At 45.9% G+C, this 26,203-nt stretch overlaps 3 protein-coding genes across 5 annotated transcripts in view; 2 read left to right on the top strand and 1 right to left on the bottom strand.

The window, feature by feature from the left end:
- The first annotated feature begins 1,208 nt into the window (after positions 1–1,208).
- On the top strand, positions 1,209–14,531 carry hhatlb (hedgehog acyltransferase like, b). 3 transcript variants are annotated; one of them, XM_084485631.1, is made up of 13 exons: positions 1,209–1,418; positions 2,193–2,224; positions 2,315–2,441; positions 3,058–3,125; positions 3,361–3,474; positions 7,579–7,773; positions 8,086–8,295; positions 8,472–8,643; positions 8,841–8,985; positions 9,131–9,166; positions 10,563–10,764; positions 13,577–13,718; positions 13,795–14,531. In XM_084485631.1, exons 3-13 carry the CDS (start codon positions 2,336–2,338, stop codon positions 14,022–14,024), a joined length of 1,620 nt encoding a protein of 539 aa, XP_084341757.1. In that variant the 5' UTR covers positions 1,209–1,418; positions 2,193–2,224; positions 2,315–2,335; the 3' UTR covers positions 14,025–14,531. The 3 variants fall into 3 exon arrangements, with proteins under 3 accessions (XP_084341757.1, XP_084341758.1, XP_084341759.1); XM_084485632.1 differs by lacking the exon at positions 2,193–2,224; XM_084485633.1 differs by lacking the exon at positions 2,193–2,224 and having other exon boundaries at positions 2,289–2,441.
- A 1,442-nt stretch (positions 14,532–15,973) lies between these two features.
- Positions 15,974–20,263, top strand: klhl40b (kelch-like family member 40b). Its single transcript, XM_084485209.1, has 6 exons — positions 15,974–17,217; positions 17,533–17,693; positions 18,375–18,482; positions 18,841–19,026; positions 19,357–19,506; positions 19,895–20,263. Exons 1-6 carry the CDS (start codon positions 16,087–16,089, stop codon positions 20,004–20,006), a joined length of 1,848 nt encoding a protein of 615 aa, XP_084341335.1. The 5' UTR covers positions 15,974–16,086; the 3' UTR covers positions 20,007–20,263.
- A 5,167-nt stretch (positions 20,264–25,430) lies between these two features.
- zbtb47b (zinc finger and BTB domain containing 47b) overlaps positions 25,431–26,203 on the bottom strand; it is a gene marked incomplete at its 3' end in the record, with an annotated part of 38,314 nt that continues 37,541 nt past the window's right edge. The window contains exon 6 of the mRNA XM_084485629.1: positions 25,431–25,804. Coding sequence (XP_084341755.1) covers positions 25,431–25,804 — 374 coding nt within the window. The remainder of the gene's footprint in view (positions 25,805–26,203) is intronic.

Here is a 26,203-nt window from a genome sequence, read left to right as displayed (position 1 = left end):
GATATGTATATTAGCCCAGATCTGACTTGCGAAATGACTTTGCTATTTCAGACTTTGAATCTTTATTGAAACATATTATAGCACCACCTCACAATAAATGATGGGTTGAGTCACACGCTAAGGGTTAGTGATGGGAATTTCAGCTCTTTTTAGAGCTTTTTTTTTAGCCGGATTTCTTGGAAAGGCTCACCAACAAGAGCTGGCTCTTTCGGCTCCCAAATGGCTCTTCATATTACCGCTTACTGTATACCTTTTATAATGGTGCTATGCCGTAATTCCGATGCTCATTTTGACACGTGCGCGCGTGTTGACCTTTGTGTTCTCACACTGATCAAAATGCCTCCAAATGCTGCTTATTTTCCTTGTCTCATTCATCTTGTACTCACACGCTCGCACTCGTCTCTCTCCTCTTTTCCTCCAGTCAGTCACAGGCAACGTGTATCGCACATCAAAATCCCCCGCCCCTCGCTGCTTGTTCTCGTGATTGGTTGCTGGCTGCCATGCATGCGGCGTGACACGCATAGCACGCGTAGAATGAATGCATGTAGCACCCGTAGCGTGGGAGAACAAAAAAGACAACGGCTCGCATTCGGGAGCCGACTCCCATCGTTCACTCAAAAGAGCCGGCTCTTTGAGCCGACTCGTTCGCGAATGACCCATCACTACTAAGGGTATACTTTACGTTTGTGTCAGAAAACGATATCTTAAGAGGAATAGGCCACACTGGTAGATTACTTAGTGCTTGAGTTAACTCATTAACTAATGTAGACCTATTTTCACATAATAGGCCATAACTGAGCAAAATATGTAAATGGTCCATGCTAATTTAATTGGACAACTCTCAGGTGTTAAGGTTTGGAGTGGTTGATTTTCCATGGTAAATATTAATATTATAAATATTTATTAAAAAGTCAGCATAGGTTGGTCTCTGAAAGTAGACGCGCCCTGCACTGATATATGCTCTAACTTTTGATAGGGGTTTGGTGTAACTCCAAAAACAAATGTCAGAGCAGATGATTACGCAAAATGGGGAGGAAGAAAAATAAGATGCATGATGACAAAAGTGTCATGACTAATAATAAGACACAAGCGTGTCTTGTGTCGGCACGCCTTCTCCATGGCGACGGTCACAGTATAAATACACTCTGCGCTCACCTTCAGCGCCTCTAGGAGGCTCCCACACAACCGGACAGAGGACCCCCCCCCGGACAGAGCAGCCCCCCGGACAGAGGAGCAGTGGGAGTCAGTGGAGCCGGCCGCTCCAGCGCTGTGTGGGCTATCAGTGTCACCGTATCCTCTCTTTCTCTAAACCTTTAGTCATTTTATAGTATTGTTTGACTCTACCGGAGGGATTTGAGAAGAATCTACATAGCAACTCCCCAACGACTCTAGAACTCAGCTGTGCTTCTGCCTTCAAGGTCAGTGGCTCAAGCAGGTGGTCATAGGGTGACTTTAATTGCACAAGCTTTTCAGCCTGAAATAGAAGACGCAGTACATTCCGCTCAGAAGTGTGAATAATATTAAGCAGATAATGGTAATTAGGTTTATTTTTTGCCATAAATAAGTATAAGAATCTAGACATGCAGTCATTTGTTAGTTCAGTCTACCGCATCCATGATGACACACTAATTGTTTTATTGTTTCGATTTCTAACTAATAAACTAACTATTTCCCCACAATAGGATTAATGAACACAACAATACTTTAATGAAATGTAAATGATGATACATGATTGATTCTAATTCTAAAAATATATAATTCCAAAACGAGTATTAAAAAATGACTACACGCACTCACGTCCTATTATTCACGCTCTACCCGGTCAAGACACAATTATTATATTGTTAAAGTTGCATTACTGCAAAGATCAAATTTACATCTGACCGAAACAGATGGTTTGAATGATGGAGATATAGGCGTGTTTATATTTAGTTACTGTTGAAGCCACAATGACTGGAATTTAAATATTGACTGTGCAACATTACACCACACACACACGCATACACGCACACGCACCCACGCACAAACGCACACACGCATGCACGTACATACACACACACACACACACACACGCCTACTTCTAGAAGGCTTACCTACAAAAGGACAGCTAGCCCTTTAGCCTGGAGCACATTCACAGCCAACATCAGTGGACATGTATGACTGACACAAAGTTCACCCCCCTGTCCTCACAGTATCGGCTTGGATCCGTTAAAACGTGATAAGGGTGAGTGGCCCATGATGCTGTCACTGTCTTTATTAATAAACCCAGTCTTCTGTTTGCTATGTAGATTGTTGTTGTCTCTCCTCCACCTAGGCTGAGAGTCAGTCCGTTGCCATGGGGATCAAGGCGGGGCTCCCCAGGTACGAGCTGTACCTGTACTACGTTGTGCTGGGTCTGGCCATGCTCTGGTCCGCCAGCTGGATCTGTGAGGTGTCCAGTGGTGAGTTACTACACACTTCTATTTAAAACAGAGGTTTGGGTTTGGATTGAATAATACCATGTTTCAAATATTTCAGATCAGGGTGGCAGAGACTGTGGGGTCTTAGTGCTGCAGTATCGGTTGGCTGTTAGTTCTGCAACAGAGAGCAGTATTGTCTAAAGAGGGAAGATACACACACACACACACACACACACACACACACACACACACACACACACAGGGTTGTGTTTCGGTGTGTGTGAAGGACAACAGTTGTAGCAATGCAAACCCCGCAGGAGGGATCAGATGTCTGATGAATGCCACCAGGGGGAAGTTGTGTTTGGTTCTGTATTTATCCCCTATCATGGCAAGAAGAAACATCCATTTAAAAATAAAACGGAGGAGGGGCAGTGAAAGATCTATACAAGATGTATACAATTAAATATAAACCCAGCAAGCACACTGTGTGGTGATAACAAATCAAACTAATATTCTCCATGCAGATTGCGGACAGCGGCTGTTGATAAAAGGCTAATGGACTGAACAGTCATCACATTACATATATGTTTGTATCAGTCTATACCAATAAAATAATAACTATGTTCTTTTAATGTTGTCTATGTTCTTTTTTATTAAGCCAACGCAAACAGAAAGACTTTGAAGTCCAGCGTGCGGCCGGGATGGTACTACTTTGGGAGAAAGAAGGTGAGGTTTAAATACATTTGAATAATGAATCCACCGTGAATCTACATTAAGGCACTCAGAGTTCTGTCCATGGAGTTCTGTCCATGGAGTTCTGTCCAGAGTTCTGTCCATGGAGTTCTGTTCATGGAGTTCTGTTCATGGAGTTTTGTTCTGTTCAGAATTCTGTCCAGAGTTCTGTCCAGAGTTTGGTCCCCAGTTCTGTCCACAGTTCTTTGTGTTGGTTCCTGTGCTGCAGGATACTGCCGACCTGGAGTGGGTGATGTGGTTCTCTACATTCCGGGAGCACATCCTGTTTGCACTGTCGGGTCACGTGCTGTTTGCAAAGATCTGCTCCATGCTGGCTCCACAGGTGGGTCCCCCTACTGACCTCTTAACCAAACAATGGTAGACGTGGTCGTCTTCTACACCAGCCTAACCAGTATAACAATGGTAGACGCGGTCGTCTGCTGCACCAGCCTAACCAGTATAACAACGGTAGACCTGGAAGCGAGAAAAATATTTTCAATAGAAAATGTTCATACATTTTTAATCGTAATTTATAAATGTTGAGTGTGTGTGTGTGTGTGTGTGTGTGTGTGTGTGTGTGTGTGTGTGTGCTGTGATTGAGGGACAGATTGAAGAAGGAAGGGAGAGAGTGGGAAAGACCAAGGAAAGGAAAAATCCAAGGAAAACACATATTTAGGAGCCCCTGCCCAAACCAACCTTATAAGCACGCTGGCCACAGACAGCAAGCTAGTAGCAGTTCTAGTCACGAACCCCCGTGCGCCGATTTCAATAGGCCTTAGTCGCGTAGTCCAGCCTCGCTGTGCTGCCTCTCCAGCCATTTCAGCATACTTCACTTTCTTAAGCTCATTGGCTTTTTCAACTCTGTCTTCCCAAGGAACTTTAAGTTCAATGAAATAAACAATCTTCTCCAAGTCCGACCACAATAGCATATCCGGTCTTGGGTGGTCTAGCCTTTTCCCCCTGATGCACAAAGTTAATTTGCATACCCTCTTTACTAGCTGATGAATTAACTTGCATCCTGCATCCTGATAGGATATGGCGGAGGCTGCACATACAGGAACATAGTGTGCATGTCTCATCCTCACCAAACCATTGATTTAGGTTCTGGGGAGATGGGAGCACATCATATGTAGCACCTATCACGAATCTGATCCTGCTAGCCTCCATGCTCCATAGATCTCTCCATTTTATCTTCTTCTTCTCCACTCCCTCCCAGTTCACCCACTGCCCTTGTTTTGCCTGCGACACTGCCTTAGTACATCTTACAGTCTCCTCCTGTCTATCTATTTCCTCCACTACCATTTTCCTCTTTTCTCCTGCAGAAGCCTTACCCCACGAGGGTTTACCTGCGACCCTCCCTAAGCCCCCCCGCCCATGCTGAACATGGCCCATGATATCCCTATGCCAAAGAGCCAATTGAGCTTGCTGAACCGCTTGTTTTATTTTCCATTTCCTCCCTGCGTTAACTGTGGGTACAACCCTCCTCCCCACTGGGTCCTTGGAATGAGTAAGAGTCATTTCCAGTCTAACCTTAGCACATTTCAATTCTTCTGTCAGACTAGATATTGGCAACTCTACAGTGTTGTGCAAGTTCACACTTCACATGAACTAGTTCATGTGAAGTTCTGTTCATACAAAAGAAAATGAATAAATTCATGTTCATAGTTCACCAATTCAGTTTTGAACTAGTTCATGTTCAGTTCATTAACAGTTTTTTTAGAAACCGAAGAAAAACTGTTGGAGTGAGTATTCTGTGCTTATCTTTTAAAATGAATCCTCTCCATTACCTGCTGCCCATCACTACAATCTCAAATTGTTGTGGATATTATTTGTACACCTGTTTCATTCATCACAACTAAGGCAGTAACTATATTTAATAAACATGTCATCCGGACCTAAGCATCAATTCGGAATGTCACAAAATCTGAACTAGTTCAAGTTCAAGTTCTTTAGTTAAAAATATGTTACATTCAGTTCAAAGTTCATAGAAAAATGAACTTGTTCAATGAACTAGTTATTTTTGAACTAGTTCATGCACAACACTGCAACACCCTGCAACTCTACAATGCCCTTCCCATACAAGGCTAAGCTGCTTAGGCAGTGTGGGACTCCAAGCCATTTTCTGACAAAAGAGTTGATCATTTTTTCCATCCTTTCTACCTTTGACAGAGGAACTTCATAAACTAATGACAAGGCAATAAACCAAACTGCAGACACCACAACTTAAGCTTACCTGGCAGCCCTGACTTGCCTATTTTTGCAATACCTATAGTTTCCTGTCTCAATTATTCAACCTGTGACTTATCACTAAGGCTTGCATCATACCACCTTCCCAGACGCTTCACTGGCTTCTCCAGAACTGTAGGCATCACCTCTAATTTATAGTGAACTTCTTATCTACTACCTTCCTTTTAACGATTGAGAGACTCCTAGACTTACTTGGCTTCACCTTCATTCTAGCCCATTGCAGATTGCTATTTAACTTATCCAGCAACCTGCTGGTGCATGGAGTATGTGACATATTTCAGCCATAATACCCTCCCATAGCCACAGGGAGCAGCACCGAGCACATTTAATAGTTAAGAGGTAATATTCTCACATAGCCACAGAAAGCAGCACTGAGCACATTTAATAGTTAAGAGGTAATATTCTCACATAGTCACAAGGGAGCAGCACCGAGCACATACAGTAGGGCTGCAACGTCAGGGGGAGGGCTTTTAAAGCCACAGAACACGCCCACCCCTACCTGCCTACTTAACTCGGACCCCGCTAACAGAGAGGCAGAATCTCTTGGGCGGCATATCGCAGATATAAAGCTTTGCGCGTGTTATATACCATTCCTCTCCTTTTGTTTCATAGACGATAGACAATAGACCAAAACCTTTACCAAATAAAGTGAGTTAAAAGCGATCCTGTCTCGGCGGCCTTTCCTGGATTAAAAATAACATAACAAGTGGTTGACGTCATGGTTGTCATGTCGTCCATGAAGGCCCTAATTGGGGGGAGGTGTGGCCCTCCCTGCAACTTCTCCCCACCCACTACCCACTTAGAGGCCCTGATAATGACCTCCATCGCCATTGTGAAAGCGAGTGGGGAGATTGTACATCCCGACATGATTCCTATCTCGAGCTGTTGCCACCCTGTGGTGTACTCGGCCGTAGTAAAACAAAGTTGAATATCCAGAAAATGCTTTAACTAGGCTTTTAATGCTACCTGGGATTCTGAAGTAATCAAAGGCCTCCCATAACAGACTATGTGGTACTGACCCGAGAGCATTAGCCAGATCCAAGAATACAACATGCAGGTCTCTCCTCTCACGCTTCTCTAACTGAATTTGGTGCCAAATCATGCTGGTATGCTCTAAGCACCCAGAGAAACCAGGGATTCCAGCTTTTTGAACCGTGGTATCAATTAGACTTCTTATTCTTTTCAAGAAAAGTTGTCAATCTCCGAGCCACAACACTGAAGAAGACCTTCCCTTCAACATTCAGTAGACTAATTGGTCTAAATGGATTAATCTCCACTGAGTCCCTCTCTTTGGGAATAAATATTCCTCCAGCCCTACGCCATGCCTTGGGAATACTCTGCTTTTTCCAAACTATTTTCATTAGCACTCTTATACAATCGGTAGGGTACTCCATTAGGTCCCGGGGCTGAAGAGGCCTTTGCACGTTTTATTACTTCTTGCACCTCTTTCCACCTTGGTGGGCTATCGTCACACTGACTACTTAATTCACCAATAGGTGGGATATCAGTGGCAAGCACCATCTCTCTGAACCTCTCCCTAATACTTTATGTTCTTCTTAGCACTGCCAACCGCTCCCTCACATCTACCTGTAGACAATCAATACCTTCCTTCTCGTCATATGTACCTTTTCTCCACTGCTTCTTAAGCTGCCTCCTCTCCTGGATGAGTCTCTTGCTGGCGCCTAGATTTGACTACCTCATGTTGCCGTTTCGTCTTTTTCTCAAAAATCCCAAATCTTTCTTTACCATAGCTGTAGATACTGTCCGCCATTTTCTCTAATTTGCTTGCAGCCGTCCCTTTAAGCCGACCCAGAATGCTAACCAGATCACTATTAACAGCTTCCCATGTCCTACCTTCTGCTGCACCTGGCCACCTGACCCCAGGCCTATGACCACTCATCTTCTCCCTCTTTGGTTGGCTGGCCTTTTTTTCTGCCTCAGTGCTTGAATCTACCTCCACATCAACAAATATATATAGTAAAAACAATATAATTATAAAATCAGACAATAAAACAGAAACAACCTAGCAGAATAGTTTGAATAAACTCTAATCTCTAATGTAACAACAGCCCATTGTCTGTATGTCCTCAGCACCAGTCATCTGTCTGTCTGTGTGTCCTACATCACCAGTCACCTGTGTGTGTGTGTGTGTGTGTGTGTGTGTGTGTGTGTGTGTGTGTGTGTGTGTGTGTGTCCTCAGCACCGGTCCCTGGTGTACATGGTCTACGGGGTCCTGGCCGTGTGGACCAGTATGGGCTGGGCCTACGTGGGCCTGCTGCTGTCCCACTGCGTGCTGCTCTACAGCGTCTCCCTGGTCAAGCTGCCCTGGCTCTGCTGGGCCACCGGCCTGAGCACACTGGCCACCTTCAAGTGTGAACCCTTTGTGACGTGGCAGGTAGCAACCAGCCCATCGTAGAGTCGGGTCCGCAGTGGACCCATGAGGACAGATAGGCCTGCTAAGCTAGCTCCATTATGTCGTCATCAATCAGTTATAGAGACGTGTCATGCCTGCTAGGAATGGCCAAGGACATTATGGTTCAAACCCTGAACTATCGGCTGGGAGTCAACCCTAATCTTACCCTTATTTCCTGTCTTCCTACCTTATCTTAACACCCTTACAACATTCTATCCTAGGTGACACTTTCAGAGAAGGTTGGTGGAGGAACACAAAAACATTTATTTTTTATTTGACCGTCTCTGCTTCCAGGCGGGCTTGGTGGAGGGGGACTTTGACCTGCGCCACATCCTGTTCTACAGCGGCTGTGGCTTCACCATCATGCGCTGTGTGAGCTTCTCTCTGGAAAACTGTGTGAGGAGCGAGGGCAGCTACAGCCTCCTGGAGCTGCTCCAGTACAACTTCTACCTGCCTCACTTCTACTTCGGCCCCGTCCTCACCTTCGACAAGTTTCATGTTCAGGTGAATTTGTTCGTTGGTGATAATAATAATAATAATAATAATAATAATAATACAGGTCAATAATCATTTCTTTATGTCTATATTTTTGATATTTAAATGACACATAGAATGTGTGAAAGACTCTGAGCTTTTGAGACTCTTAGCGGAGGAGTAAAGATGTGACCCCCCCCCCGCAGGTGAACAGGCCTGTGGGGAGCAGGAAGGAGGGGGAGATGTGGAGCATCGGGTGCCACGCCCTGCTCCACCTGGGGGGCATCGTGCTGGTGGACGTCCTCTTCCACTTCCTGTACATCCTGTCCATCCCCACAGACATGAAACTGCTGAAGCACCTTTCCAACTGGGCCATAGGTCTGTCAACCCAACTTTTATATTTTTCCTCTTATAATAGTTTTACCCACTATTGAATTCAAGCAGAAAGTGCATTTCTTTCTAAAAATCAATACAAGCCCAACACTGAAAATACGAGATACCGTACCATCATTTTGTGAAGGTCAACTACTCTATGATGAGATGGCCATTGCCTTGTCTTGATTGGTGTGTTCTAGTGGGGCTGGCATACACCAACCTGGTGTACGATTGGGTGAAAGCTGCCATTATGTTCGGGGTCATCAACACCGTCTCCAGACTTGATCACCTCGACCCGTCCAAACCGCCCAAATGCATCACCACGCTCTACGTCTTCTCTGAGACGTGAGTCCCACAGCTCAACCATTCATCTTTCATCGCTGCTCTGGCTTCTATGTGGATAGATAGGATTGCTTGTCAAGGTTCTATATGTAGAGTTAAATATACTTCAGTGATACTAAAGTGTTTTCTTGCATCCATCCTTTTTCAGCCACTTTGACAGAGGTATAAACGATTGGCTGTGCAAGTGAGTATCTCAGAGGGACCACTATTACCACCATCTACTACTACCATCTTCATTATCATCATTATTCTAAATATACATGCATTCCTGTTTCATTGGATCATTCATAGTTTGATTGAAAACACATTAGTTTGACATGCTAATGTAAATGTATGGTTTATTTTACTGCACAAAGTACCGGGAGGTCCAAAGGTTCCTCCAGGGGTGTGTCTAGACATGAGAACCCCATGTTATCCTCTAGATCTCCAGCCCACATGACCTTGGAGACCTGGGGCCTCATGTACTAAGACCTGCGTGGATTTCTGACTAAAACTTTGCGGACGCCAAAATCTGGAAAGCTGCTGCGCACTTTGTACATCCCAATTAACGTGAAATTGAGCGCACATGCACGAGCCCGACTCTCCGCCCAGTCTCCTCCCTCATTTAATATGCTAATTAGTATAAATGGGCCTGCAGTAGTGCCCTCGTTACGAGAAATACATAGTTCCAAGAGGATAGCTCTTGGGAAAATCCGTTTTTTGGCTCATCAACATGAGCCAAAAAATCATAATAGTCGCGGAATACCCGTTAATTTTGAATATCGGCCAACACTGCACACACACACACACGCACACACGCACGCACACACACACACACACATCGATTATAGACACATTTGTGCATGCTTTTATATTCTCATTTATTTGGATGCATGCTGACGATAGGTTGTTCCCATACACCCAAGGTGTCAATAACATGTACATAATTCGAAATTGGCCGAATGGTTGGTTCATTGATGGATTGATTTTAAGTAACAATGGCTTGTGCTTACTCCACTCAACATCACATAGGCCTAATAATATTGCAGTCAAGAAACAAATGCGTGAAGAGAGATCAATTAGCCCAGATGTCATGCGTGGTCCGGAAATATAATATATAACGTTTAATAAACAAGCCATCACTGACAATAATATTGCTGGGGCTTCCTTTTAATTTCCTTTTAATTCCAATATTGACAATGTAGTTTTATGGGTCTGTTTAAGTTTAGCCTAACAACAGTGTCACATTATGCGTCTCGACAACAATAACGCATGATTGAAGTGCATTTAAGATCACGCATCCCGACGTTCAAATCCAATTTGAACTAGCCTCATATTGCAATATTACTTCATGACTCGTGATTGAGTAGGCCTAATGTTGTTGCGCTGATTTGCCTCTATGTGCTGCCAACTGACAAAATGCAGCAGAAATGTGCGTAAACCAGGCATTTAGTTTGCGTGGAGAACCGCACTTTCTCACGTCAAGTCAGTCTTTGTACATCCGAATGTTTGCGTGAGAAGTTGCTTACGCAGCTTTTTTGTGCGTAAGCAAGCTTTGTACATGAGGCCCATGGACCCCCTCCTCCTCTGCTCTGACTCAGGTACGTGTACAACCACCTGGGGGGAAACCACCGCGATGTCCTGAAGGAGCTGGTGGCCACCCTGTGTACCTACGGCCTTACCGTCCTGTGGCTGGGACCCTGCCCGGTGGTGCTGCTCTGGGCCTCCCTCAACTGTCTGGGCCTCAACCTGGAGCTGTGGACCGCCAAGCTCTTCTCCATGGAGCCCCTGGCCTCCATTGAGGTTGGTTGCTCATCCAAGGGTGGTCATACGTTTGAATGGTATCCTCGTTTCTCTTTGAATTGGCTGTTAGTGGAAAGGAGAGGGACAGACAAGCGTTTATGTTCGGATTTATGTTTCGGATATTGCTTCGAATTATGTTTATATATGTATATTATTTTTTCTTCTGAAAAATGTAGATACATATATAACAGTGGCAGCTGGTGGTTTTTAAAGTGAGGGAGGAAGGACTGCATGCTTGGTTGCCATTGGCCTGCTTGCACTGTTGGTGGTGGTGTATGGTGGCATAAGTATGTGAGACTCAAGTTGTTTCAGGGTGTTTTGGTGAACTACAAAATAGCAGGGAGGGATAATTATGTGAATAAAATTGATACAAATATACCAGTGGCAGCATTGTACTTTGAAAGCTGGTGGGCAGCAAGTCTTGGACTACAAGGGCAGAAGGAATGCAAAGCCTATTAGTCAAATCAGGCCTACTCTTGATTTGTAAAACAAAATTAAAAAATCTGGGCCTATCATTGGGCCTATTTTTGCCCTCAATAATTTGGCTATGTTTATTTTCAGCTACAATTGTTTTAAGAAAAATTAAGACACAAGACCAAAATGCCATTTAAAATGCATCATGCTTTGAATCATTCACTAACATCCTTTCCCCAATATTAAACAAAACGGTCAGAGTAACAAACAATTAAAAGAACAACAAGAACATCATTTTTATTTTTTCATTTATTTAACCATTGACATGGGCTGTAAGCCTAACATTGTTTGAGGCAAATGTGGATGTTAATGGATGTTTGAGAATGTTGGTCATGGTGTTAAGCCAAATAAGAGGGACTTTTATAGATCAAGTCAATCCTCCTCGCTGTTTGTGTTGCAAAGATATCAGTGATGGCTGATCTAAACCAAGGCAATTCCATCACTGTGCAATTTTAAGAAAACACAATCTAGTGAGCTGGGAAAACATGATTAAGCACAAAAATGCATGTCTCTTTTACAAAATCATACATGGAATGGCCCCTCCTCCACTTAGAGAATTTGTAACTATTAGAACAAACCAACATCGGATCACAAGAGGAGTCATGAGAGGGGACTGCATTATTCCATTTAGGAAAAGTGCCTTTAGTCAGTCAGCCTTCTCTGTTGCAGCCTCACGTGAATGGAATAACATCCCAACATGTATCAGAGGCCTAAACACATATCGGGCATTTAATTCTAATCTGAAACAGTGGCTCATTGATAATATGATCTGCCAGCACTAAACTTGACCCGCCTGCTCTTGCCTCCTTGTGTCAGTGTGTCTGTGAATTTGTCCTGCGTCTTGCAACTTACTTCGTATGCTTGCTTGTTTGTATGCTTTTGTGTAGCTCGTTCTATGTCTCTCCTGTGCTGCTTCATGTACTATTGTCATGTCGACTTTTTGTTTTTTTGTTGTGCATGTACTGTCTGCTTTGGTGGGCTACTGCCTCGATGTCTAACACATATAGATGTCTGCTATAAGTCCTAGTCTACCTTTTTCAATTTGTGTTGTTTGATGCTGACTCTTGTTTGTCCTGCATGCTTTATGTATTTTAATGCTTGAACTACTGAATACTTGTATGTGGTTATAATTAATGTTTTATCTGTTGTTTTTCTATGTTATTTTTTTTACTCTTTCTGTTATTTGCTTATTTGCTTTTTAGGGAGCCTATTGTTACATCTGGCCAAGGACTGCAGATGGAAACTAGCCTTCTGGCTAAATCTGGCATATTTACAGAAATGTCTATTAATATGCACTGTCCCTGTCAAATAAACAAATAAATAAAAAACCTGGTTCCTTTGAACCTTACTCCACGCAGCCCAGACAGAAACAGAGAAAGAGAGAGGCCTCCCCAGGCAGAGTCTGTCTCTTATGAGGCCCCCACCAGACCAGCTGACCTAAATTGGTCATACCAAATGGGATATTTTTTAAGTGATTTCAGAATAACGGCGTGTGTAACTCCACGTTTTCGCCACCCTTTCAGACGGCTTGGTAACCCAACGGTGGAGTACCGAAAAATAGGTAGACTCAGTGTGTTTATTTCGGCGCACTTTTGGCAGTGGAAACACCAATATAAGTGAACCGAACCGCACCGCTCGGTGGGATCTGCACTGTACCGCAACGAGCAGTAGCGCACCGCTCGGTGGAAACGAGGTATACGAGCGGGTTTGTTGGTTCTTGTAGCCTAGAGACTTGAGGGGATAAACCCTCCCTCTGGGCTGCTCCACAGCCAGGGCTTCTGCTTATTGGTTTATAGCGCAGCCAGGGCTCCAGGCTATTCGTCAATAGACGTTGACGTGATTCAGATCCCTTAGCTAGTCCCACCCACTCAAAGGAGGACTTGACATTGACCCCCATGTTATCCACCGGCCGCCATTAGTTCCCGAGAAATGAATGGGAGTCAATGGATGCTGAGGGAGGAACGTCCTCCCCGAAGTAATATCCAATAGGCGATAGGGGGTGCTAATATCCCTTTACCCAGGGAAACGAACATTACATATGCAAAGGCATTAAAGTAGTCATATTTAAGTACATTAATTCATTACAGTAGTCTGGGCAATCTACACTTTTTATTCTGAACAATGTCTTCCTCCCTCTCCTCACTGGAGAAGCCTCCACTCATATAAATATTTCCTTGCCCCAAGGTTAGCTGCACACACGGCTCACATTAGCCTTTTCGCATAAGGCGGGGCCATGCTGTCAGATAATACTGATAATACTGACCTCCTTCCCTCGACTCTGTCGACTGTTAATGGTGAATATGAACTTCTTGTGTATGTCTTGTTATTGGTCACCCAGATGGCGATGTCTGCGGCCATGTCTCGTCGCATCAGAGCCATCTTCAACACCTTCAACTTCTGGACCATAGTTCTGTACAACATCGTGGTGCTGAACAGCGTGGATTTTGCCAAATTGGTGGCCAAGCGTCTCCTCCTGAAAGGTACGCTGGTCAGTTCCTCCTTGTGTTATGCTGTCAGAGTCCAGGACGTCCTGAATGTTGGTGTTGTCCTCCCCAGGCTTCCCCTTCACCACCGTCGCTGTCATGTTCGTCACCTACTGCCTGATTCAGGCGATCAAGGAGCGGGAGAGGAGACAGGCCCTGCTGGATGACCCTGACCCCCTTCCTCCTGCTCCTCTTGCTCCTCCTGCTCCTCCCTCTCCTGCTACTATCTCTGCAACCACCACCAGCCCCGCCCAATACACACCGACTACTGCTCTGCCAGTGTCCGTCAAGAAAGCACAGTAGTGGATTGGAGCAGAGCAGGAGTCCGTCAGAAGGCTGTTACATCCAATGGTCTCTCATGGTTTTGTCTGTATTGCACTGATGGGAGGGACAAACGGTTATAGGAAAGAAGTTTCAGTTTATGGTTTATTGCATCGGCTATATCTGCTGTTTACATCGGGTGCTACTAGTAAAATGGATGGATACAGTCAAAGTGGTTTAAAGACTACACCTCGACATGTAGTTAAACCCCATGAAGGATTTTAAGCCCAAGGGTAAAAAGGCTTTCAAGAAATGCATATATTTTGGATTGTCACTGAAATATATTCCCTGAAATGCTAAGCCAATTTGTGTCTCTCTGATCTCATGCTGCAGTTGCTTTGTTCAATGTTATGGCTGTTTCCAACTGGTCAGTCTTATATTTCAGTTAGGATATTCATTTCATCACTCTACATTTTAAGATGAACCATGGAGTTCTGTTGTTCAGGTATCACATCATGTTTAACTTAACTGTTGATTAAAAAGTAAAGTACTTCAGTTTTAATTTCTCTGCTGTGTCAGTGTGAAGATGAATATAATATATGACACAAAAGCATCCGTTCTTTAATGGGTGGGCCCAGGGGGACAAGCCTCACTGCCTTTGGCAACATGACATCAACGGTGACATCAAGGTGAACCATGGTACCCTAACCAGGTGAACCCTGGTACCCCATCAAGGTGAACCATGGTACCCTAACCAGGTGAACACGGGTACCTTATCCAGGTGAACCCTTGTACCTTAACCAGGTGAACCCTGGTACCCTAACCAGGTGAACCCTGATACCCTAACCAGGTGAACACTGGTACCCTAACCAGGTGAACCCTGATACCCTAACCAGGTGAACACTGGTACCTTAATCAGGTGAACCCTGGTACCATAACCAGGTGAACCCTGTTTCCTTGGAGCAGATCAACACAAAACACTCCTGACCCCACATTGGCTCGATAGCAGGAAGGTGTGGTGTACTTGGTTTCGACAAAGTCCAATATCCAATGTCCACACCTGACCTATAGACATCCTTGAGCAAGAGCATTTAATGTCACTTTGGATTAAAGCCTCTGTTAAATTACTAAATTCATAAATGGCTGAATTAATAAGTAGTATGACCAATAACCCTCTTGTCATGGTGGCTCGTGGCTCCACAGCGAACAAAGGCTTTTTGACTGACATCACTGATATAAATATGGATGAGTCAGCTTGTGAATATGAGTGGGTGAGATGTGGTATTGCTGGAGCATTCGCAGCAACCACCTGGCAGATATACTGGTAACAAACTTTGATGACATGTTTCTGATGCTGCCATTATAGAGACAGGTGACATAAATCTGGACGAACATTGAATGTCAAACCTTACTGAATAGTAAGAAAAATCTGTGATTTGCAGCAAGATTAGGCACATTCAATTAATTATGATAATAATACTTTACTTGACTGGCACCTTTGAAAAAGCAAAAACTACATTTTTTGCTTCAGCACAAAGTGCTGAAACATGCACGATCAAATAGTAAGCATTTCTCTGCCATTTGATGGAGTGAGGCAGAGATAGATTTAGTTAAGACCCAGTTTAGTACGCAGCAGTACTATTTCACTGTGGTGGGACTCCACAGGGGGCCACACTCGTCTGCTCCAGCAGAATGCTGAAGGACACACCTCCCATAAGGCACTGCACCAGCTGTCTGAGCTGGGGCTGCTGAGGGGGAGGTAGAGGGCAGCACGTAGTTGGGGTATGGAGGGCGTGTAGGGGTGGGCAGAGGCACAAAAGTAGATCTAGTATTTTGCATATTCTGGAATGGATTCCATGACTCCACACCAAGGATTTATTAATAGCCTTCCAGTTGGGGGATGGGTTGATGGGTAAGGACAGCTGACTGCTGAGCCAACCACAGGGCTCAGCTGGTCTGGTGGGGGGCTCATAATAGACAGACTCTGCCTGGGGAGGCCTCTCTCTTTCTCCCTTTCTGTCTGAGCTGCGTGGAGTAAGGTTCAAAGGAACCAGGTTTAGATCAGCCACCACGTGAAGAGCTCCCCTCTCACCCAACAGGAACCATGGCTGTCCCCATCAACCCCACGGACGAGCCCCGTCTCTACCAGCAGACCCTGCTCCAGGACGGCTTGTCCGACCTGCTGGAGAACGGCAAGCTGGTAGACTGCGTGCTGAAGATCAAAGGGAAGGAGTTCCCCTGCCACCGGCTGGTGCTGTGCTCCTGCAGCGCCTACTTTCGCGGGATCTTCCTGTCCGACCTGGACGAGAGTGAGAAGAAGGAGATAGTGCTGGAGGACGTGGAGCCCGGCGTGATGGGGCTGGTGCTCAAGTACCTCTACACCTCCAACATCAACGTGACGGAGCAGAACGTCCAGGACATCTTTGCCGTGGCCAACATGTTTCAGATCCCATCCGTGTTCACCGTGTGCGTGTCCTTCCTGCAGAAAAAGCTGAGCTTAAGCAACTGCCTGGCTGTCTTCAGGCTGGGCTTGATGCTGGACTGCCCCCGGCTGGCCGTCTCCGCGCGGAACTACGCCTGTGAGCGCTTCCAGTTCATCAGCAAGGACCAGGACTTCCTCCAGCTGGGGCCCAGCGAGCTGGCCGCCATCCTGTCCTGCGACACGCTGAACGTGGAGACGGAGGAGACGGTGTTCGAGTCTCTGATGAAGTGGGTGGACAAGGACGTGGAAAACCGAGAGAAGGAGCTCCCTAGGCTGCTGGACTGCGTCCGCCTGCGTCTGGTCAGCGAGGAGTACCTGAGTGAGAAGGTGGAGAAACACAGTCTCATCTGCTCCTCCTCTAATCAGGAGGTGGAGGAGATGCTGCAGCTAGTGAGAGACGCCCACACCGGAAAGCTTCCAGAGCTTAAACGAATTAAAGGCAAGAAGGGAGAGGCACACGAAGATGGACTAGATGGAGAGGAGGAGGAGCAGGAAGAGGAAGCCCTACTCCCAGGCATCCTGAATGACAACCTGCGGTATGGGATGTTCCTCCGAGACCTGATGTTCCTGGTCAGTGACATGGGAGCGGTGGCCTACGACCCTGCAGGGAACGACTGCTACGTCGCGTCAATCTCCACGCAGATCCCCAAAAACCACGCCAGCCTGGTCACCAAGGAGAACCAGATCTTCGTGGCTGGAGGTCTGTTCATCGACGAGCAGAATAAGGACCCCATGTCATCCTACTTCTTACAGGTAAGGAGCCAACATAAAGCATCTCCACTGCCTCCCGCCACTCAAGACTTTATCATGGAAATGCTGAATGACATATAATTTGTGACAAATACAGGGCAGGTATGAGTCGATATGCAGGAACTGTAAGTGTTGGGTACTGAAATTAGGAAATAGAAGGCATGCAAGCCATGTCCTTATTAGATACAACGTATCTTATAATATCATTATCATCATATAGAAATATCATTAATTGTATTACTCCTGTATCTGCTGGTTTTATATATGTTGATTATGATTTTTTACACTTGGATTTGATTGGTAGTTTTGACTTCCTAGTATGACCCTGCGAATGCTGATTGGATCGGCATGCCACCGATCCCCTCCCCTCGCTTCCTGTTTGGGCTCGCCGAGGCCGTCAGCTGCATCTTCGTCCTGGGAGGGAAGGAGCTGAAGGACCAGGAGCACACGCTGGACTCGGTCCTGGTCTACGACAGACAGTGAGTACAGGCGGGGTGTGGGGGGAGGAGTTGTACATCAAATAATAGTGTTCTGGTTATTAAAGGTCCCATGACATGCCACCAGGTGTGAGTGTGATTAGCCGCTACAAGCCGTTTTGAAAATCTGGCTCTTATGACATCACAGGTGGGCGTGTCCACCTAGATGTGTGACGGATAGATGAGCAACGTTTGCAACAGTCCACTGGGTAGGCTGGTAGACTGATCTGTACAGCACACATCTAGGTGGACACGCCCACCTGTGATGTCATAAGAGCCAGATATTCAAAACAGCTTGTAGCGGCTAATCACACTCACACCTGGTGGCATGTCATGGGACATTTTTTTTTCATATTTATTTATTAATAGTTTTGCTAAAAGAGACACATCTAAAGATCTTGTTTTACAAACTTCACACAAATCCTGTTGATATTTTTGTTATCAAAATAGAACGTAAGATATGACAACACTATTGAGGTTTGCAAATGACTAACACTGATTATGTCCACATTAAGATACAATATGAGGACAAATGGCTGGCTGAGATAGCTCACTGAAGATGAACCCTTGATAGGCTCACATGTTCATAATCAAAGAGAATGCTTCTAAATCCCACCCGACCAGAAGGGCAGTCTGCACCTTTGTATCCGTACTCACATGTATGAGTTTATGTGTCGTTGACAGATCTCTGAAGTGGAGTGAATGCGACCCCATCCCCTACCCCGTCTACGGCCATGCCACCGTGTCCCACAACGACATTGTCTATGTGATCGGAGGCAAGGAGGACAGCAAGTAGGTCTTTCTGGCAATAGACTCTGGGGTCAGTGGGGGTTATTAGGGTTTCAGCTGAAGTGTTACCTTCCTCTCATCAACCACTTAATCCTATAGCAGTGAACAGAAGTACTTCAGTGTGGAGCAGGCAGGTATGGGCCAGGTGTCATTGGAGAACTAAACAGTAGGCTGTGGACATTATGGGATCAAACCCAGTCTTTTTCAGCTGTGGATCGTACAACCTAGCTACTAGGTTTCTATCTTTAGGAAAGTGGATTACCAGCACCCCTGATCCCGTTCTTCTTCTATCTTATATTTACAACAGTGTGTTAACCCCATAGCAGAACACGGACCCCTCATGTAAATGCTGTGCTAACAGGAAGTGCCTGAGCGCCGTGAGTGCGTACGACGCCCGGGCCCTGCAGTGGCGGGACCTGGCCCCTATGAGCTGCCCCCGCTCGCTGTGCGGAGCCACGGTGCACCGGGACCAGATCTATGTGGTGGCGGGGGTGACGGACACGGGGCTGACCAGCAGCGTGGAGGTGTACCACATCGCCAACAACCAGTGAGTCCAAGCAGCGCTCAGGCATCAGCAGGCGCCGCCATCCAAGACACTTACAATTAGTTAATTATAAAAGTACTATTTTCTAGGTTGTTGCTGAGCTAAGCATAATTGGCAAATGCTTTGCCAAAGGGACCTGGCACTAACCAATAGCTGAACCTTCACTAACCAATGGCTGAACCTTCACTAACCAATGGCTGAACCTTCACTAACCAATGGCTGAACCTTCACTAACCAATGGCTGAACCTTAACCAAGCAATGGCTGAACCTTCACTAACCAATGGCTGAACCTTCACTAACCAATGGCTGTGTGTTGTGCGGTCCTCTTGCAGGTGGACGGACTTGGTGGCGTTCCCTCAGGAGCGCAGCTCCTTGAGCCTGGTGTCCATGGCGGGGGTGCTGTACGCCGTGGGGGGCTTCGGCTTGATGCCCGTGGAGGACAGCGATCAGCCGGTCCCCAAGGAGATGAACGACATCTGGAGGTCAGAGCGCTGTGGGTTCAGAGTCTGGAGGTCAGGAGGTCAGAGCGCTGTGGGTTCAGAGTCTGGAGGTCAGGAGGTCAGAGCGCTGTTGGTTCAGAGTCTGGAGGTCAGGAGGTCAGAGCGCTGTGGGTTCAGAGTCTGGAGGTCAGGAGGTCAGAGCGCTGTGGGTTCAGAGTCTGGAGGTCAGGAGGTCAGAGCGCTGTGGGTTCAGAGTCTGGAGGTCACCAGACTGATTAGTTATAGAGTGGTTAAGCAGTACATTGACGCTGTCGTTAATTCAGTGTTCTGAACAGTCAGCTCCATCCTGCTGGTCTTTGTTCCTATGATGGGTCATGTGACAGCATCCATACCAGCACATCCTCCTCATGTGTCGGTCGTCCGTCTCCAGGTTCAACGAGGAGGACAGGAAGTGGACGGGCGTCCTGAGGAACATGCAGTATGCTGCAGGGGCCACCATCCTGGGGGTCCGCCTGAACACCCTGCGTCTGACCAAGATATGACCTCCTCCTCACCCCCTGGACCCCCAACCTCCTCAAACAGTATCACACATCTGGGCTGGTCACTCTTTCAGATAGTTAACAGGATCCCTCAGGACATGAATCTAATAATTAGGCAATTAGCCAAGATGTACTAAAGCTGATTCTATATTCATTGCTGTACTGGTTTACTGTAGTTAATAATTTGCTTTGATTACCCTTTTATATTTGCTTGCTTTTATGTTGAATATATAAATATTGGCAGTTCTCTTCTGACCTTGGTTGCACTGTGTGGACTACCCCTTTAATTCATACGTTGCTATTGGTAGAAAAAAACAATATTCCAACAGGATGTTGCAGTATTATTCTACCACTAGATGGCAGTATAACCATTATCTCTTCTGTAAACTGGTAAGGTTACCGGATGAATCAAAAGGTCATTCACATTTCACAGCATATAAAAATAGCAGAACACACCCAGTTTTGCAATAATATATCTTTACTGTTTAATATTGAAATTTTGCTCTCCTGTGTTACAGACGGTAAACACTAGTTAATTAGACCTAAAGACAGAAAACACAGTCTAATGTTAATAGCACCCCTAGACACTAAAGTCCGCGTTTTAGTATGTGTTAATATAGTCAACAACTACTACCTACACATGGCCTTTGTATAAGACATTATTTTTACATTATAACATGGAGAATTGTTAAATGACAGTAGATGTTATGATTCATTTTAAAATACAGCTGCAGTGTGAGTTAATATGGAAAATGTAGAGGGTATATGTCTATGTAGACCTATGTATAGGTCTTTAAATTCACTATTTATTTCCTATTTATTTCAGCATTTGCATCTATAGTTACCAGACGTATTCCTGTTCAACAAAGGAAAGTTACTACATGATTTTTCAGGAGAATTACCATCTTCATCGTGCAAAACGACTTCTCAAACCACACATTTGTCCTATTATGCCTTTCACTCAGAATAAGGTCAGGAGAACAGAACTAGTTCTGAGTCCACTCATCTTTTCGTCTCTTCTCTCCAAAAAGCATCTTATTCTTTTTTTTCATAACCCTTATGTACATTCTGTCTCCACACAATCTTCTCGGAAGATCAATATAAGAACGCTAGTAAAAAAACACCCTTGGATTTGGTTTGAATCTCCTCCGTCCAAATGTTCCCTGGAGCTACATCAAACCCCACCGGACCCCCCAGCTGACCCTGACACAGGCCCGGTACACTCAATCTGCCCCCCTGCATGATGGAGAGGTGACCCACAGCGTAGAACACCCCCATCCCGGACCCCTCTGTATGGACCGGGGGTCCGAAAGCCTCCCAACACCAGCCTGGGACGCATTCTCTGATTCCCCTCCTCTTCCTCAATGCTAATGAACACTGTGGCTACAAAATAAAGAGCCACACACAAAAATAGCAATTACATTATTATTAAATGACGATTATTATTACTGCTCTGGAGGTCATCTAAGATGGGCCACTCCTCTCTGAGTGGGCAGTCTCAATGCAGGTTCGCAGAGGCTGCCACATAGAGGCGCTACATTGGGTAAAGTGCAATAAAAACAATAAGGGACAGATTCTGAATAGTATCCGCTTTTTGGGCAACAAACTGGCACTCTGTGTAATGAGCTTTCTGGTAAGGAAAGGGATGACTATAACTTGACCTCTTCAACAACCAACCACCCCTTGAGATGCTGATGTAGCAGTGAGTTCAAGAGAGAAGAGAGGCTCAACTGGGGGTCCCTACTCTTCAATAGAGGCCATGGAGGTTAATTGAGGGGCGAGCTCCCAGGGGACCTCCAGGAAGAAGGGAAATACAAACAGCCATGGTCCAGCAGTTATACTGGGACACGAAGCGCAGCTGAAACTCACTAATGACATTTGTCCTGGATGGAAGCAAGCTTGAAATCATCTCCTCCAATCACAGCCCCATCAGGTAGTGGCCGAATCTCTATAAATGAGCTCACATCGTGACATCGCGCTAGCTGAGGGGGACATTTCTTCGACTTGGTGTCTTTACCTAGACTGGGTAGCCCCGCCCATTCTGCCAGCGATTTGAGTTTGCCCTGCAGAAGGGTCTGGAGAAGAGCAATACATTTCTTTCTAGTTTCAATACGTTTTTGCGGGAGCCAATCACCAAGCTGGCTTTTCCCCCTGGCACGCTATTGGCTGGTTTAACACAATGACGACTGAGAAGCGACGGCAAGCAGCCAATTGCGTACACAGTCAATTTAACTCCGCCCGTTGATCATGCCTCTTGTGCTGAAGAAAATGACAGCAGCTTCCCCAGACCAAAGTGCAATCTACGATTCAGCTTGGTCTGGCAATAGCCAGGCTAGTCTTTACCTGCAACAAGTTGGAATCTTCCAAATGTCTCTCTGACCTCCAGACTCTATCGGCCCAATCAGCGATGCCAATCAAGGCTAGCTATCAGTGATTCTGTGACAGCCTGGCGTGGAAATGAGGTCAAAGTGCATAAATCAGTAGTCATGACTACCACCAGCCTCTCTCTCTCTCTCTCTCTCTCTCTCTCTCTCTCTCTCTCTCTCTCTCTCTCTCTCTCTCTCTCTCTCTCTATATATATATAGATATGTAGATAAACATATCTATATATATAAACTGCCAGTTTAGGAATTATTCTTACCCTGGGCTAGTGCTTAAAAAATATATATATATCTTAAAATCTGAATCCATTTGTAATATTCTAATACAATGCAATGTGGTTTCCTGTCTCTCCCCAGGTAGGCCTGCTGTGTTGAGTTGGTAACCACAGATCACCAATAATATGCTTTGTTTTTAACAACATTGGTACCTATTCTCAGGGGAAGACCCACATGGGTTTCAAAGTGCAATTTGTCTAAGAGCCGCAGAGGCATAACAGTCTCACTTTAAACTAGAGTCCTCTAGTTCAACAGACCTAACAACATGTTAGTGTCTCAAGTCTTTACCTAGAGTCCTCTACAAGACAGGCCTAACAACATGTTAGTGTCCCCAGTCTTAATCTAGAGTCCTCTAGTTAGACAGGCCTAACAACATGTCCTCTACCAGGTCTAACCACACAGCGTCTCGTCCACTGGGTTCCTGGTGTCTGGCAGTAGTAACTGGGACCCTGGAGCTCATCGTACTACAGTGAGAGGTTAAGCACAGCTTGGATATTCAGACTAACGCACATAAACAGCTTTAAACATGGTCTAAAGAAGGGATTTGAACCTAACCCTGTTGAAGAGCAGCAAATGAAACACAGGAACACACGACCCATGAGGAAGAGAGGGTGGAGCTTCATATACATGTTGGAGGGCCCTCGTTGTTTCACCATGGCAACTGTTATAAACAACTAGGTTGGGCTAAGACTTATAAGCGAGGCTAAGGTGCTGAAGCTATACTTTTTATATCTTTCTTTTAAAATAAACAAAATAAAAATAATATAGACAGCTTATTACACTTACAAAAGCTCGCCCACAACGTCCGACCACATCCAGAGAACCAGGCCTTCCACCCATCACACAACATCGACACCACAGTCGAGCTGCTCTCTGTCTGCTGCAGGACATCACACAACACCGTGTATCCACGAAGGAGAAGACTCAAAGTATTAGTAGTCATAAAGTTCCTATTCACTTTCTACAAGCTCTCCTTCTGTCTGTTAGAAAACATCAGTCCAGAGTGTCTCAGCGTGGACACAAAGGCCAGAGGTTAAGGACAATAGGGTAGATCCTCTCAATATATGAATACCTACGTATTTTGTCAATGATCATCAAAAATAATCACTGTGGTGATCATTCTAGGCTCTAGTTTGCAATAACAATAACTTGCTCTATTCGCTCTTTTCAAGAACCTTCCGTAAGCATTCGATGTAAGGCAAATGCTAACGCTGATTAGCATTAGGAAGTCACTGCTCAGCATGGTAGGAGATGCCTCTCATGGAATGAGCTCGGCACACTGATGTGAACATTGCCTATACTCTAAAATACCAGCTGCATCTTATCAACACTATGGAAGAAGATGAAGACTTCCACTTTGAAAGTGGATTTCAAACCAAATTTAGGATTTGGTATATATTTTTTAATGGTATAAGAAAAGTTCCATATTATGTATGGAGGGGAGATGCTTAATATAAGCAGGAGGTGGTGGCCCCACCTTCGGGGGAATCTCAAGTGGTCATTTTCTGATTGTAGTTGGGTCACTCCCTCTCTCTCTTTATCTTTACACAGTCCTTTCTACCTCTCTCTATCTCCCTCTCTTGGTCTGATTTGCGCATGCACACCCAGGAGAAGCATACGCACACACTCACACACACACCACACACACACACCACACACACACTCTCTCACACACACACACACACACACACACACGCACACAAGCGCACACACAACCGACTCCATGGTAACAGCCGCTCTTGAGTCCTGGTGACCGTCGCAGACGACCTCAACACAAACACACTATAAGTATCACAATTGCGAAAACAAATCGAAAAGACAGTTTAAGTGCATCTTAAATATCACTAGGGTTAAAGATAAGGTGCATGATTGATTATAAATGCATAACATGTATAACATTTCCTATCTATAGCAGGTGAGTGTACAGGATTTGGTTATTTGCAATGCCGTTCGTACATGTATATTTCTCAAAGACAAAGTCCACGTTTGGTTATTGCTGGGTGGGATCGTGACCTCTCGCTACATCTTGGCAGACAACGGTCCAACATAAAATCCAGGGTTCTCTTCAGAGTGTGAGACAAGAAAACAAAAGCAGCGCTTAGTTGACTGATGATCCCTGTATGTATGTGTATGTGTGCGTGTGTGTATGCGTGTGTGCGGTGTGTGTGTGTGTGTGTGTGTGTGTGTGTGTGTGTATGTGTATGTGTGTGTGTGTGTGTGTGCGCCTGTGTGTGTGCCTGTACGTGTGTGTGTGTACATGTATGTATGTATGTATGCATGTATGTATGTATGTATGTATGTGTGTACATGTGTATGTACGTGTGTATGTACGTGTGTGTGTGTGTGTGTGTGTGTGTGTGTGTGTGTGTGAGTCTGAACATCCCTACATGAAGTGTAATACATAGGGTGATGAGAGTGTGTGTGAAACGGACTGTGAGGTCATCGGACTGTGAGGTTATCTATTGTATTCAACCGAGTAAAAAATTTAACTATTTCTGTGTAGTAGTTGAGTGTTTGTCACATGTCACCAGGAGCATCCACTACCTGCAAAACTAAACAGTGGAAGCCATGGCGTGAATATATCTATAGATATATATGTATTTATAGATGTATATACGTACACTGTATACATACTGTTGTAGTCATTTTGTATTCCAACATGGCGGCTGTCCTCTCTGTGCAAACGTCACTGAGGTCCATCGCACTCCTCAGGAGTCGCCCCTCAGAGTCTGAGTCAGAGTGGGGGGGTGGGGGGGGGGGGGGGGGGGGGTCAGCGGCCGGAGTTGATCCTGCTGGCGGAGAACAGGGGGGGCGGGGGGGGGAGGCGGGGCCCGGCCGGGGGCGGCTGGAGGGGGCGGGGCCCCGAGACAGCACTGGCGGGGGGCGTGGTCACGGAGACGGCGGCGGTGGCCGGGCCGCGAGGGAGTTCCAGGGAGGGGTCACTGCCGTCGGCGACCAGCGAGAGGTTGCTGACCCGGAAGCACTTCTCGCGGTGGGCCTTGAGCATGTTGGAGAAGCGGAAGCGCTGGCCGCACACCTCGCAGGGGTAGGGCTTCTCGCCGGTGTGCGTGCGGCGGTGGCGCTTCATGTTGGGCCGGCTGGTGAAGCTCTTACCGCAGATCTCACAGATGTACGGCTTCTCTCCTGCAGGGGGCGCCAGAGGGGAGAGGAGATACAGGGGGAGAGGAGGAGGCCAGAGGGGGGAGGAGATACAGGGGGAGAGGAGGAGGAGGACATTCAGAGGAAGGAGGAGATACAAAGAGAGGGACAGGAGGACAGAGGGAGAGGAGGAGGACAGAGGGAGGAGGAGCAACAGAGAGAGGGAGAGGAGGGAGGAGATACAAATGGTAAATGGTCCTCATTTATATAGCGCTTTTATCCAAAGCGCTTTACAGTGTTGACTGACATTCACCCATTCATGCACACATTCACACACCGACAGCGGAGTCAACCACGCAGGGCGACAGCCAGCGCGTCAGGAGCAATTAGGGAGAGGCGTCTTGCTCAGGGACACCACGACACTCAGCTAGGAGGAGCCGTGGA

Source organism: Micromesistius poutassou (assembly GCF_964030765.1).
Source record: "Micromesistius poutassou genome assembly, chromosome: 21".
Classification (NCBI taxonomy): Eukaryota; Metazoa; Chordata; class Actinopteri; order Gadiformes; family Gadidae; genus Micromesistius; species Micromesistius poutassou.
The sequence above is the reverse complement of the archived record's forward strand: the minus strand, read 5'-3'. Positions and strand labels throughout refer to the sequence as shown.